This window comes from Gossypium hirsutum, chromosome D09, assembly GCF_007990345.1.
Source record: "Gossypium hirsutum isolate 1008001.06 chromosome D09, Gossypium_hirsutum_v2.1, whole genome shotgun sequence".
NCBI classification, from domain to species: Eukaryota; Viridiplantae; Streptophyta; class Magnoliopsida; order Malvales; family Malvaceae; genus Gossypium; species Gossypium hirsutum.
Window position 1 is genome coordinate 33,156,583 of NC_053445.1, and position 15,384 is coordinate 33,171,966.

Below are 15,384 nucleotides of genomic sequence, written 5' to 3' on the forward strand. Positions count from 1 at the left end.
CACCAGTTGAAGATCTCAGGCCCATTAATGCACCATCATCGAACGAAGCTTTTTCCTGCCTGGGCTTAACCCCTACATTCATAATTTTAGGCTTAAAACCCTTGGACCCTAATTTGGGTCTACTACCAATAACAAAATCCTTCCCTTTAGCCCGTTGAATTTTTTGTGCTAAAGGGGATGCTTTAGGCTCCTTATTTCCTACACCTCCAGCAACCAATGAAACCTTGTCCTACCTTTTAACGCCACTACCCAGACCTCCTTCAATTGGTAAAATAGTCACGGTATCATCCCCTCCCATGTCCTAATTCAACACCGAGAAATGAGATCCCCTAGCCTTCACGTAATGATTATCTCCCTTAACTACCCCTGTGTTTTGGACCTTCCCCCTATGCTGGCGTTCAACTAACATCCAAGATCCAAATGACTCCTCCTCCACCCTCTATTGGAGCCTCGTTTTCTCCTTAATTAGATCAGTAAAGACTATTTCACCTTCTGACTTCTTAACACCTGAACACATATATGCTTCATTGCCATATAAGCCACACTTGGAACACACGTTTGGTGATGCCTCATATTCAATTCTTTGAAGTCGACCATTAGTTTTGATTTTTTACACTAACGTCTTCCTCAAATCAATATACACATCTAGACGAGTGAACCTTCCTCACCAGCCCTATCCGTGTGCTCGTCAATTTTCACCACCGGTTTGACAGATAGTCCAGTCACATGAAGGAGAAATCAGAATAATATCATTTCAGTAGACCCAGAAGCCTTATCCACACCACCTGAAGTCCACCTCATCATGAGTCGTCGAAAACTCCAGCGACCAAGGCCGAATAGACAAATATCACCCAAAAATTACCCACAGATCACCCGTCAAAACCTTGTTGACATCCTCATCATCTAGAAACCTCACGAGAGAGAAATCTTTCTCTAGATCCATGAGTTGTACAGGGTTTCTAGGACTCTACATAAAAAAAAATCTTCTACAATAATGCATTGAAGCCAACTCTCCCACCCAACAGTTTGATGATAACAGTCCTCACCATTTTCCGTTTGATATACTTATGGACACAGTCCGAGAATGTAATCGATGGAATACCGTCCACCATTTTTGTTACCACATATCTGTCAAGGAATTCTAAGTCCTCCTCCATGCGAACAGATTGATTAAGCCCTGTGGAAGACCCCATTAACGTGGATTTGTACAATGCCCTCACTTGGGATGCATTTTGTACTATTTAACCGTTTACGTCCACTGTTGGGTCATCTAGATCCAATGGAAGATCCGACCATCGGCGAACCTTATTCATCACCCTACCAACTCCACTATTCGACCCTAAAGGATTACCACCCACCATAAACTCCAACGTAGGCATTACTTTTCCAACGATTGCTCTTATATTAATCTAATTACTATTTGACTCACATTTAGAAATAATTTTATATTATAAGTCTGATATTTTATTAGATTGATAGTGAATAAATTTTATATAGAATCAAATAATATTTAACAATAAGATCTCGATCATGTGCTCAAAATCGATTTTTAAAATTATCTCTTTTAACTTTAAATAATAAAATTCTTCTGATTTAATTTTAAGCATTTTAAACATTTTTATTTGTGAATTATTATTCTATACATTGTTAAATGTAATATATAAAAAAAATTACAGGAAGGTTTGGTGACGATATTCTTACCAACGGTCATATATTAAAAAAGTAAAAAAATAAAATGAAAAGATACATTAGAATAAATAAAAATATTTAAATATTTTAAAAATAAATAAGTAATATTTAATATTAAATAAAAAGTTTTAAAAAAAATATTAATATTAAGTTATGGTTATTTAAATTATTATAGATTAAATAAAAATATATTTAGAAGAGAAAATTTTCTATTTAAAAAATATTATGTGGTTCTAAAGGAGGTGGGTTAAAGAAAATGTGATTTCAAGCACATTAAAATACATTATTTTCCTAAAGCGCTCGGAGGAGATAAGAGTAATAGTCATTGTATAAATATAAACTATAAAAAAAAATATCTATCTGGCCCCACGCTTTTCGTGTATATATAAACAAAACGCAGTTTTGGAATACGCTGATTTTCTCATTCTCTGTTCTCCTTATATATAAAAATTTAAAGAAAATTTGGATCAACGATCTTTGAAAGAGATTTTTGGGCTAATTATATAATACATTTAATTGATTCGACTCTTTGAATCCACCATATTTCAATCAGGTAAGTCTAAGTCTTCTTCTTCTTCTTCTCACTCTTTGATTCATATTTTACGTTTAATTTCGTTCAAAACAATATCTCTGTTTCTTTTCCTTGCGATTCAAGAATGTTCGCGGTGATTTTTTTTTCTTGATTTTTTTCATTTTTTTCTGTATTTAGATGAAAATTAATCTTAAAATTCTGTTGACTTTATCTGAGCCAATGCTGCTGGTTCTAATATCTGCATCGGTTTTATATTTCAATGGATCATGAAGTTTTATCGATGAATTTGTTGTAATTACTTTGCGAATTACTTGCGTTTCAATATTATTCGTTGTGATTTTGTTGATGTTAGGTTTCGTGTTAATTTTCTGCGTTTAGATGAAAAATTCATCCTAAAATTCAGTTGACTTGACCTGAGTCAACGCTGCAGGTTTCAATATCTGGATTTGTTTTATTTCAATAGATCGTAAATTCTTATCCTGCGATTTATTGTTATTAATTTGAGCTGATTTTTTTCTTTAATACATTTAATTCACCGACATATAAGAGATATAATGCTTGGAGTTTTTTTCTTTTTTATAATTAGATATACAAAACTTATGCTGTTTGCTTGAAATTAGGCTCTTTTCTTCTTCTTCTTCTTTTTCTGATTTCTGTTATATAAACAGGGATGCCAAGTTTTTAAAGTTTGATCACCATTTTTTTGCTATATAGTGAGGTCTTTGCAGGTTCTGATAAATTATATTCTTTCTCAATGGAGTCGATGATTGCAAAGCGAGAACGACTGAACTGTAATACTGGTCAAAGTAAGCAGATAACCTTAAATTCATGGCCTGCAACAAAGAAAAGAATTCCCATGACAGTGCATTGTGGAAATAAAAGGGCCAAATCTGAAAAAAAGGGCAATGCAAAGCAATTGTTAGCAAGGAAAAAGAATCCGTCAAATAGACAAAAGCTAAATAAGGATTTTGAATTCTTAGAGGATGAGAAAATTCCCCAGGCTAAGAGACATTGTAATGGAATAGCCAAGACAGCTACACTGGATGAAGAAGAATTGGATGAATGGGAGGAGGAAGCTATTGTGTTTATGAACATGAAAGACCGGCGCAAAAGCCGAAATTTTGAGAGTGTGATGGTTGAAAGAAGGCCTAAGGGGATTACAAGGAAGCTTTCTGATCATATAGTTACTTCATTGTCTGATTCTTCATCTTTCTCCTCATCATCATCTTCAGGCTCTCCAGTTTCACATTTGGAAAGTGACTTTAGCAGCACTGACAGATGCAAAAAGAACAAAGTGAAGGTATTTTATTTCTTTTTAGTCCGATAAAGATTATTCAATTTGATATTCATTTTCCTGACTACAATTATGAGAAATCTTGCTTTAAACAGGGCAAAAGAAAATATGTGAAGTGTCACCAGTGTATGACTGAAGAAAGGACCATTGTTCCATGCATGAAATGTAAAGAGAAAGTGTATTGCATCAATTGCATCAGACAATGGTAACATGCTCAACCTAATAGGCTTAGATTTTTTTATTTCTAATACTCTTTGTTTCTCATTTATTGTTACTGTTGTGGTGCATTAGGTATCCCAATATACCAAAAGAAGAAATAGCAAAGCAGTGCCCGTTTTGTTGTAGGAATTGCAACTGCAGCATCTGTTTGCACTCAAGTGGATTAATTAAGGTCTACTTTTCTCTTTAAATAAACTATGACTAAATCATATAATGGCCTCAGATTTATTCTATTGGAAAAACTGTCTATTTAGTAACAGATTTTACCATGGTGGTGCTTTGAGTGAAATCTAATGTTTTTGCTTATGAGGTTGATTACTTATTTCATCAGTACAGGGCCATGAATATTCCAATGAAATTGTCACATAATAATTTTCATTCTGCTTAATCCACAGACATCAAAGAGGGACATCACATATCAGGAAAAGATTAAGCATCTAAAATACTTGATTGAGTCAATGCTTCCCTTCCTGAAACAAATATGCAAAATGCAAAAGCAGGAGATAGAAATTGAGGCAGAAATTCAAGGTTTGAGCTCTTCTTTTCTTTTATTTTTTTTACCAAACTTCGGCCGCAAGTTCTCTCTGGTTCTTACAAAAGGTTCTCTGTTTAGAGTTGCTGCCTTCTGCAGTTGACATACCACAGACTCTTTGTTATAGTGATGAGCGTATCTATTGGTAAAGCATTTCTCTTTCTATAAGCATACAATTTATCTTGTCATTATACTATTGTTCACTAGTTCTCAATTTATCTTCACCTCCACTTTTTCATCTCTTTGGAACAGTAACTACTGTGCAACTTCCATCTTTGACCTTCATCGTAGCTGCCGAAATTGTGCATATGAACTTTGTCTTCATTGTTGTCAAGAAATTCGGGAGGGAAGGCTTTCTAGCTGTGATGAAGTTGCATATGAATACAGGAACAGAGGTTACGATTATGTTCATGCTGGCGACCCTTTACCAGGATCTTATCTAAATGAAACAGCGAAGGATCGAACTAAGCAATCAATTCAATGGAAAGCCAATAATGATGGAAGTGTTACTTGTCCCCCCAGGGAAATGAATGGTTGTGGTGATTGCAGATTGGAGCTAAAATGCATCTTTCCAGTTGGATGGATTTTGGATTTGGCGGCAAAGGCTGGGGAAATGTTGCGCGCCTGCAGAATTAAACAAGGAATATTGAAGCATAAATGTGCTGTAACAGGCAGAGATACATTACATCACAGGGTTTCTAGAGAAGGAACCAATGACAATTGCTTACATTCCCCAACTTCATATGACATTCAAAAGGAAGACCTTTCTCACTTTCAAATGAAATGGGCTAAAGGTGAACCAGTTATTGTTCGCAATGCTCTTGCAAATTCAACTGGTTTAAGTTGGGAACCAATGGTAATGTGGCGAGCTTTATGCGAAACAGAGGATTTACATACGAGTTTGGAGATGTCTGAAGTTAGGGCTATTGATTGTCTAGCCTGCTGTGAGGTTAGTTCTGTTCTCTCCTTTTAGCTTTTAAGCCACTTTCTTTTTCTTTCTCATGCATTCTTTTCACGGGTGCATTATGTTTGAAGTCTGATTTTGCAATATATTCAGGTGGGGATTAATACTTACCAATTTTTCAAAGGCTATATGGAAGGAAGAAGTTATCATAACTTCTGGCCAGAGATGCTAAAGTTAAAGGATTGGCCGCCGTCTAATAACTTTGAGGATCTTTTGCCTCGGCATTGTGATGAGTTTATAAGGATATTGCCATTTCAAGAATACACTGATCCTAGGTCCGGTATCCTTAACCTTGCTGTCAAGTTGCCACCTGGTGTCCTGAAACCAGACTTGGGCCCGAAAACATACATTGCTTATGGGATTTCACAGGAGCTTGGAAGAGGGGACTCAGTCACCAAGCTTCACTATGACCTGTCGGATGCGGTATGCCTTAATTAGCCAAAAGAAATAGTAGCCAACTATTCACTATATTTTGTTTATCCTGCACATTATATTTACACATCTATCATAAGAATATCAAAATATATTGTCTAGCTTTTAATCCATCAAGAAGTCATTATAAGAGAGCCTAGTGTTCAGATATGGAATTCTTTGTTTTCTACCTCATTTGGGTACTTGTTATAATATCTTCTGACCTTTTTGTTTTTTGTTATTAATTGGTGTAGGTAAATATTTTGACACATACTGCAGATGTAGCCTTAGGTGAGGAGCAGCTTGCTGCAATAGAAAAATTGAAAATGAAACACAAGGCACAGGATGCAAAGGAAAAGTTAGAGAGAGATAGAGAAGACAAGCATCCAATTAATGAAGGCAGAAAAGGAATCACAGATCAGAATCAGTACTCGGATAATAACATAGATGAGGTCGGAGCTAGAAATTCAGGCCACTCAAAGAACACAGGTGGTGCGCTTTGGGACATTTTCAGAAGGGAGGATGTTCCTAAACTGGAAGCTTATCTTAGAAAGCATTCTAAAGAATTCAGGCATATCTATTGCTCCCCAGTTGAAAAGGTAATCTATAAGAATTGAATTTAGTTAGCAGTTGAGCTTATCTTTGCTCGTTAGAGTGAAAAGAAAATTGAAGAGGAAAGTAAAAAGGATTAAAACAAAACACTTCTTCCCATTGGTGCACTTGATAGGAATGCTGGAAAAATATAAAGAAATTAATTTATTACCGTCCATTGCTTGATGGAATTAAAAAATGAAAGACTTACATTTTCTCTCCTTTTTATAAATGAATCTCTTATTTGCTTCTCACTTTTTTCTTACCAAAGCACATTGAAAGAAACACTTTTAAGTTACATTTGCTTACATTCTTGTTGGTTGCATTTATGCTTAGGTAATCCATCCAATTCATGACCAATCGTTTTACCTCACCATGGAGCACAAAAGGAAATTGAAGGAAGAATTTGGTTAGTACAACAAATACACTTTGATGTTCAGTTTAGACAGTTACTCGGTACTGGATTCCTTATGCGAGTATTTGTGCTATCTAGGAGTTGAGCCATGGACATTCGAACAAAACCTTGGAGAGGCAGTTTTTATTCCTGCTGGATGTCCGCACCAAGTTAGGAATCTGAAGGTATTGATCAATACATCAATCCTCATTCTTTGTACAATTTCATTTTCTGTCTCTCATGCTCTCATTGTCTCTGTTTCTGCAGTCATGCACCAAAGTCGCTGTGGACTTTGTATCTCCCCAGAGTATCAAGGAATGCCTCCGATTAACTGAGGAGTTCCGCCAACTACCAAAGAACCATAGAGCCAGAGAAGACAAACTCGAGGTTTATATCCTTTCATCTAGATTCTGACACTTTTGTTGTCTTTGATTTTTACTTATTTCACTTGCTCTCAAACAGATCAACAAAATGATAATTTATGGAGTAGAACGGGCAATTCGAGAGTTATCAGATCTAATATCAACCCCAAATTGAGCCCCTCTTTGCAAGCTTCTCCATATGTAACCATTGGAACCGGCGTTTCCTTTCTGTTGATCCAGCAATGAACATATAGCTTACTGTAAATTCATGCATAACGGGTTAAGTTCTATATTGTGGCCCCTGAAATTTTAACTTTTTGCACATTCAGGGCCTCGAGGCAGCCTCTGTTAATTTTTTTTTCCATTCTAATCGATAGATAAGTTTTCCCATTCTCAATTTTCATCCTCGTTTCTGCTATTTATTTACATTGCATCTCTTCCCCTGCAATTCCAAAGACTGGTAAACGAAATTATGAGCCAAAGAAATTAACAATAGCAAGCAAATAATTTATGCTTTGTTTAATATTAAAATGACTCTACGATCCCAAAAAATTAGATTAAAGTTTTGTATATAATACTGTATTAGTCATATTTATATAACTTATAAGCCATGTTTATTAGTTTTAAGAAAATGAATTTAAAGTTAAAACTAAATCTCTATATCAAATTATTAAACAATAAAATGATGTGAATACAATATTAATACATGTGTTAATATTTATATAAATGAATTATTAATGTGAAGAATATATAAAAATTTATAGTACTATGAATAAATAAAAATAAATATTATGAATTGACATCATGAATAAAATTGTAATGAATTTTAACGCACCACTTTAAACAAAAAGTTACTTAAAATAAACTATAATAACAAATTATGCAAAATATAAATACAACTATCAACATGTAAAAATTTTCTAAAAGAAAAATACTAAAACATAAAAAGAAGACATTTGTTACAATATCAATAAAATTTTTAAACTCTATAAGTAAAAAAATAACTAAAACATAAAGCAAAAATATTGGGTTTTTTTATCTAGATAATGCAAAAAATTAATTACAAAAATAAGGCGTTATAAAAGTATTTATGAGAATGGTATGTTTTCTATTGTAAAAACGGATGTTGTTAATGTGTCAAGCGACACCAGTCCAAAGTACACACCATCATCACCCAATCATTCTAGGTGAATAAAAAGTACTTTTTTAAGTGGTGCCGCCATCTTGTCAGGTAACACAAAAAAATAATAGTATTTTCTTTAAACACTGGATAAATACTGTATGTGTAAGAAAATTTTTTTTTAAGGTGGTGCCGCCCAACACATTGGCGGCACCGGTTGGGATTTAAAAAGAAAGTTGATTGTTTTAAATAAAAAGATGAAAAGGAAAAGAAAAAGTTGCTAGTGACATGGGTGAGTGTCGCTTGACAGTTTAACAGCTCTAGAACTCTATTTAACCCCCTACCTAACCCCCCCAAAAATATTTTATTATTTATCAGTTCTAAAACAAATCGAGAGAGAAAAACTTGATTTGTTAAAGTTAAACGGTAGAAATCTTAAGTTTGAAATAGTGAGAAAAGTCTCAAACTTGGGTCCTTACAGTTATTAGCAATCAAGATTGAAGATCAAGAATATTTTTTTTTCATTTCAAAAATCAAGTTTGAGTTTAGAAGTTAGTTGATAATTATGTAATTATTTGACTATATATTGATAATTAATTTTTAGTATGAGATGTAAGTTATATTATTTGATAAAAAGTTTTTTTAATTCTTTAAAATGGTATTAATGGTTTTAATAGCAACTAATATATATATTATTTTTAATTTATTTTATAGATTTAATATTGAAGATGAACCAATTTTTCGTATATGTCCATTTCGATGGGGTAATTTTTCAAACCGAAGTTGGTTGTAGATTTGAATTGCGCCATCAAATAAGAATGATGTTTAACAAGAGTATAAAACTTGATAAAATCAAACAAAAGATTAGTGCGAAAATCGCTTGGCGTTGTGGAAGGAGGATGTCCAGACTATTTTACAAATTTTCAGTTTCGTCAAATTCGGACACAGGGCGATGCAACTTATAGAGGATGATGATGTGGAGACTATGATAGCACTGTATTGCTGGCTTGGTAATGTTGAACCAATTGAGTTATTCACTGAGTTAGCTGATGTTGAGTCGGTACAAAATGCCACTCCATTAAATCAATAGTATGAAGTTCATTACCCCTATACAAAGGTTTCAAGAACGTCTGTGGATAGGTGATCTTCTGTACAAAATGTCACTCTATTAAATCAACAATACGTTGGGTGGTAGAATTGTGTGATTATGGAGCAACATTGACATCGAGCGACAATCCACACAATACTCCTATTGTGTATAATAACCCTAATTCGGGTCCACGTTTACAAATATATTCATTTGTGATTGGTACCAATGTAGATGGTGAAAAAGGATCTGATAATGAAGATGGTACTTACCACCAAGGTGAGGACTTTAGTGACTTCATTTTTGATGAGGTTCTAGATGATATCAACGACGAAGGCATAGATGATGATGATAATGTAGACACCCCTTCGCTCGGGAATCTGACTCATGACATTGTTATAGGGAACGATCCTTTAGCTTACATACTGAGTGTAGATCCCAATGTTGTGTATGCATCTGAGTTCCAAGAATACCTAAATATAATACCTTCCTACAGGTTGGTGCCAGATCCTAAATTAGAAGAGTTTGTTATAGGTCAATAATTCCCAAATAAAGAGGAATGTGTAGCTACCATCAAGAAGTATAGAATGAAAGTGTCGATGGACTACAAAGTCATTGCATCTAAATTGACATTATATACCGATGAGTGTTAGAGGGTCTGCAAAAGGTTGCAACTGGCATGTAGAAGTTGCATTAATGTAGAGGTCACAATTGTGGGAGATTCAAAAATATGTAAGGCCTCATATATGTACTTTTGCAAGAATGATGAAAGATCTTGAAAAACTTGATTCGAAATTAATTGCGTCATGCCACTAGTGGAAGACATGCCCACCATTCCTATATTGGTCTTGATTGCTGACATGCAATTTTAGTTTCAGTACAAAGTGTCATATAGAAAAGCATGGTGGGCTAAACAAATGGAAATAGAATAGTTTACGATGATTGGGATGTGTCATACAATAAACTTCAAGGGTGGTTAGCCGTGATACAGGAGTACATGCCAGGGATTGTGGTTGACTTGCAAACCCTGCCTGCTTACAGCTCGAATGACCAACTAGATCTAGGGAAAAAAATTTTCCACCACTAGTTCTGGACATTCGATCCATGTATTAGGGTCTTTCCTTATTGTAAGCCACGTGTGTAAGTTGATGGAACCTGACTGTATGAGAAATACACAAATATTCCTTATTGCAATTGCACAAGACAATAACTAGAACCTGCTATTGATACCCTTTTCCATTGTGGAGAGTGACAACATGGAATCATGACAATTTTTCTTGATGAACTTGCAGAGACATTGTTAGAAAATATGACATTTGCATTAATTTTGATTAGTCGAAAGGGCTAATTGCGGCAATTAGGTGTTTTAGAGTTCTATGGAGACTTGTGTACTACATTCGCCTCATTGTGGTTCACTTTCATAAGGACTTTAAAAATGCATATTGACGTAACTAAGTCATGAATATTGGTAATTCAACAAGCATATTTTTTTTATCTTTTGAATACATTTAGAAACTTAAAGGAATGATAACACGTCTTATAGAAATATGTATGTAGGTTACGAGTTGTAACAACACTGATTTAGATAGAGGATAGAAAGGCTTTAGGATAAAATGAACAATGATGCACATGACTGCTTCAGTAGCATAAAGCCATGTCAATGAGCTCAATGTTTCAATAACGAGTCTCGCTATGGTCATATGACCACCAATCTCGCATAATTTGTTAATGCCATCTTGAAGTGTACACAACATTTTCCTATTTCAGTCGTTTTTTCATCTATGTTCTACAAGTTGGCAATTTTGATGCTAAGAATGGGGAAGAAACAAGTAAAACATATAGAGGTAGGACACGCTCACTGCAGGGAGCTTAGGAAGGCGATGATAGTCAATACATGGAGAGCGAGGTCGATGTCCATACAAATATATTCCCAGCAGTGGGAAACTTTCTAGGTGACAAAGTTTGTTGGGCATCGAGCGGATATCCTGACCAGGTCTTATGGAGTTGGTCTCTAGAACAGGTGGTACGACTGTGGGAGGTTTTAGATTTTTTTGGTACCCATTTTTACACGTCGTTGCAACATGTGCATGGGCCAAGGTCGATTTAGTACACATCGCTGCAAGTTTAGGTTCTTTTGCATTCTCTTCGACAACTGTAGGTTTCGGGCCAGAGAGCAAGAAACGGATGTCTTCAGCGAGGATAGGAGTCATTCGGTACACTTTGTTTATGTCCTTCGTCGATGTATGTGTCTATGGACTACCATCAACTGGCCACTAAACAAATACGGTAACTCGTTTTCCATACACCAGCGTTGGTAATGAACCAAGGGCGTGAAATCCCCCATACAATAGTCCATCCGAGGTCTTCTATCCATCCAAGCATTCCACATTACAATATTGATGCTCTAATGTCTAATTCTTTGCATCTTTTCCAATCTTATTAATGCAATGGACATTGTCGAAGTTGACTAGAACGTCTTTGCTTACACTCGAATTGGCGCATATACCACTTAATGGTTGAAACAATCAGGACGGGTGCATTAATACACCACATGTATGAATCTTCATAAGCCAACTAGAGAATTAAACTCGCAACATCTGACGAAACATATGACATCCATACGAACTGCACAATTAATAACATGATTATAATGACATGAATAAAATAACATAACTAAAATAATTACATGACATGAATATAATTTTATTTTGAAAAAATGTTTACCTCCTCTCCGGTGTATGCCTTATTCATTTGTCCATATAGAACAAGGGTTTTCGATTTCCTAATCCCCGAACAAGCACACCATCTAAAAAGAAAACAAAATTGTTAGATAACAATTCATAAAAAATCATTCTTAATCAATGTTAAAATTTTTTTTACCTATTTACAAGTGGGAAAACATATTGTCGGTGACTCAGTGATGTTAGAAATGTCATCCTGTACAGTGTGCAAGATTGTAATAGTAGTAGGCAACCACCTATATATTGAGTATCGTGCTTTGTCGCTCAAAAAAGTTCACGATACAACATTGCCAATACTGCTAAACCCCAATTATATGAACGAACAACTTGAAAATCTGCCAACATAGGCAAGTTCATCATGTGCACTTTATTATTATATAAGTCCAACATAAGTACCCCCTATCAGCTCCATTACATACTCCTGAGCAACACACATCTTCTCCCATTCAAAGACAGTGCTCGATGAAGTTTCAAAATTTTGCTTGAGCCAAGAAAATTTTAAACTAGTAAATTAAGCAGCACCATTAGCCAATGATTGTCTAAGCAATTGGTAGAAAAATGATGCAGGTTTGATCTTTTTACTTGAATCCGTTACCACAACATTGTCAACTGGGAGCCCGAGTTACAATGCAACATATTTTAAAGTGATGGTGCGCTTCCTACACGACAAATGAAATGTGAGGGTCTTTGGGTATCACCTTTCAACCAAGGCCGATATCAAGTTAGCCTTAAGCTTAAATGTTCTAATCAGTGCCGTCGTTCTAAATTTCGTGACATCTAAATATGGGAAAATATGTTTGTCCAATCGGTAACTTGGACCATGGACATGCTCTCTCAATATGCAGTACTCACCTTGCCCATAACAAATTACCATATTAGTTAAATATGCCAATTAGAATATTAATGAAGTGCAAATTTATAAAATACCCATTAATAGTAAGTAGCAATTTTTTTATTGACATATGAACTATCATGGCAACGTGATCGATTGCTGTAATCAATGAACCTATTTTAATATTTGCACAAACAAACTTTAATAAACATATCATTTTAAAACAATAACACTTCCACAAAATAATATTTCACATAACCCATTTTCATAAATAAATTTATTTTTTATTTAAATAAAATATCCACATAATAATATTAATCACCAACTAAAAGAATATTAAAATATATTACCTTAATTTGGATGATTGCAACTGAAATTTTCTATTCTAAACAAATTAATAGTAAAATATAAAAATCTTTATTAAGAATATATATATATATATATATATATATATAAACATAACTAGTCCAGTAAAATATAATTAAAAACATAAAAAAAATCCAAAAACTTAAAACATACATGCTACTAGAAACAGTTTCACAAGCTGCCGTAAACACTAACAAATAATATAAACATAATATATAATAATATAATTTTAAACATTAAATATAAATATTAAAAATAAAATATAAACATATAATATAAGCTAAGAAAGGAAAAAAAAAGTTGCTAGTGTTGAATAGGTTGCTATGACTGATTGGTCATGGCAATCTATCACGACACCGACTTTACATTCTATCCAATGTAACTAATCGATCACGACAGTCTATCCAACAGTAGCATCTTTTTTTTTTTCTTTTTCAACTTTTTTTTAAAAACTAGTTTTTTTTTTAAAATCCTAACCAATGCCACCAATGCGTTAGGCAACACTACCTTAAAAAATATATATATTTTCATTACACGCACAATATTTATCCAATATTTAAAGAAAATACTCGTATTTTTTGGTATTGCCTAACAAGGTGGCTGCACCACTTAAAAAAGTATTTTCGTTTCCACTTGGAATGATTGGGTGATGATGGTGTGTATTTTGGGTTGGTGTCACCTGACACATAAGTGGCACCCATTTTTACAACAAAAAACTTAGCATTCTTGTAAATAATCTAAAACATGCCCTATTTTTTAATTTTTTTTGTATTATCTAGGTAAAAAACATGACAATATTTGGTACATTACTAATAGAAGTTTTAAACTTCACAAGAAAAAAATAACTAGCATAAAGGAAAAATATATGATAAGTGATAAAAGTAACATGTTTTAATCCTGTTCTTAATGCGTTTTTGGATGATTGTTCGATGTAAAATGATGAATTTTATGTTCTTAATCCATTAAATTCGTTTTTTTATACTCAGTAGAGCATCTGGGAGCAAAAGGAGCGAAAAACAAACGAAAATCGAAAAATTGGAAAATCAGAATAAGGTACAGAGGCCACACGGGTTAGGCACATGGCCGTGTGAGCCACACGAACATCTGCCAAACCGTGGCAAAATCACAATTTGCATTCCAAACTGTGAGAAACGTAATTTTTAGGTTTTTCGAGCATTTTAAGACCTATATATGACAAAAATAAGAAGACATGAGAGAGCCGTCATAGAATATTCAAGAAAACAACTCGAAAAATACCATTGAAGCTGACTCTGAAGCAGATTTTCATCAAAATTGAAGATTTCCTTTTGATTTCATTGATGTTTATTATGTGTTTTTTCGTTTCTTATGGTTATACTGCCTTTCGGATGTTTTTATTTGCTATCTGTAGCGTGTGAATATATAACGCGAAAGTGCAAGTATACACGTCGAATCAAGTAATAAAGTGATAAGCAAGATCGTCTCCACAAGGACCGAAATAGGTAAAAATATGGTTGAGTTATTACTAGCAACTATACTAATTAGGCTTATGGTAAAGTAAACAGAACAATAATTTGAAGTGAAGTATTAATGTATGATATATAAAAATCAAATAATGAATAAAATGATGTGGCAATTTTATGAGACAGTTGAGAGGATTGATGTTGTTGAATGGGAAGGTTGGAATTGCTTGGATTATATCTTAATAACATAATAAAGTCATGGCAAAATCTTGACCAAATTACTGCTCAAAGGATATCTACTGCATTCTGCTTCTTTGGAGAGCTAGAATTAAAGCTATCATTCTAAGTCTTTGTACGTCTACAAGTCTCAAGAACAATACCAAACAATATTCTTCCTCACTCTGTACAGATCACAACTCTATGTCTAGACTGCTACTAGAATTCACTCGAGTACTCCTTGTATCATTCGACCATGATCCAAGTTATTTAACCTTTTTAGAATTAAATCAAGTCTAAGGATACACCATGCATTCATCTATTTCTAGAGCTTGTATGCATATGTTTAAAATAATCCAACCCAAATAAAATAGTGGATCTACTCAAAATATCACCATGATCATCAAATATATCAAGATAAATCTAGTAATTCCAACTCTAATGAATGCATGAATTTGCCATAACTACACAATTGCTTCTTGTACTGCAGAACCAAATGAAACATATTTTTACCTCCATTCTCATCAGTCTTCTGTCTAAAAAAAATTGGTTCAGATTTTATATTTTTGTTTAGCATACAAAGTGAAGAAAG

General features: G+C 33.9%; 1 protein-coding gene across 2 annotated transcripts; it reads left to right on the forward strand.

The window, feature by feature from the left end:
• Nucleotides 1-2,071: 2,071 nt before the first annotated feature.
• Nucleotides 2,072-7,385, forward strand: LOC107891819 (lysine-specific demethylase JMJ25). Of its 2 annotated transcripts, none has more exons than XM_016816740.2 (13): nucleotides 2,072-2,242; nucleotides 2,936-3,521; nucleotides 3,611-3,720; nucleotides 3,807-3,906; nucleotides 4,130-4,262; nucleotides 4,348-4,411; nucleotides 4,519-5,215; nucleotides 5,324-5,653; nucleotides 5,896-6,240; nucleotides 6,569-6,641; nucleotides 6,726-6,811; nucleotides 6,894-7,013; nucleotides 7,089-7,385. In XM_016816740.2, exons 2-13 carry the CDS (start codon nucleotides 2,976-2,978, stop codon nucleotides 7,161-7,163), a joined length of 2,679 nt encoding a protein of 892 aa, XP_016672229.2. In that variant the 5' UTR covers nucleotides 2,072-2,242; nucleotides 2,936-2,975; the 3' UTR covers nucleotides 7,164-7,385. The 2 variants fall into 2 exon arrangements, with proteins under 2 accessions (XP_016672229.2, XP_040956294.1); XM_041100360.1 differs by lacking the exon at nucleotides 2,072-2,242 and adding an exon at nucleotides 2,255-2,354.
• The last annotated feature ends 7,999 nt before the right edge of the window (nucleotides 7,386-15,384 follow it).

Excerpts from the sequence above, each read along its gene's own strand:
- LOC107891819 (XM_016816740.2), top strand. The coding sequence starts at position 2,976 with ATGGAGTCGATGATTGCAAAGCGAGAACGACTGAACTGTAATACTGGT. Across the intron at positions 4,263-4,347 it reads AATTGAGGCAGAAATTCAAG|AGTTGCTGCCTTCTGCAGTT; the intron begins GTTTGAGCTCTT and ends TTCTCTGTTTAG. Across the intron at positions 7,014-7,088 it reads CCAGAGAAGACAAACTCGAG|ATCAACAAAATGATAATTTA; the intron begins GTTTATATCCTT and ends GCTCTCAAACAG.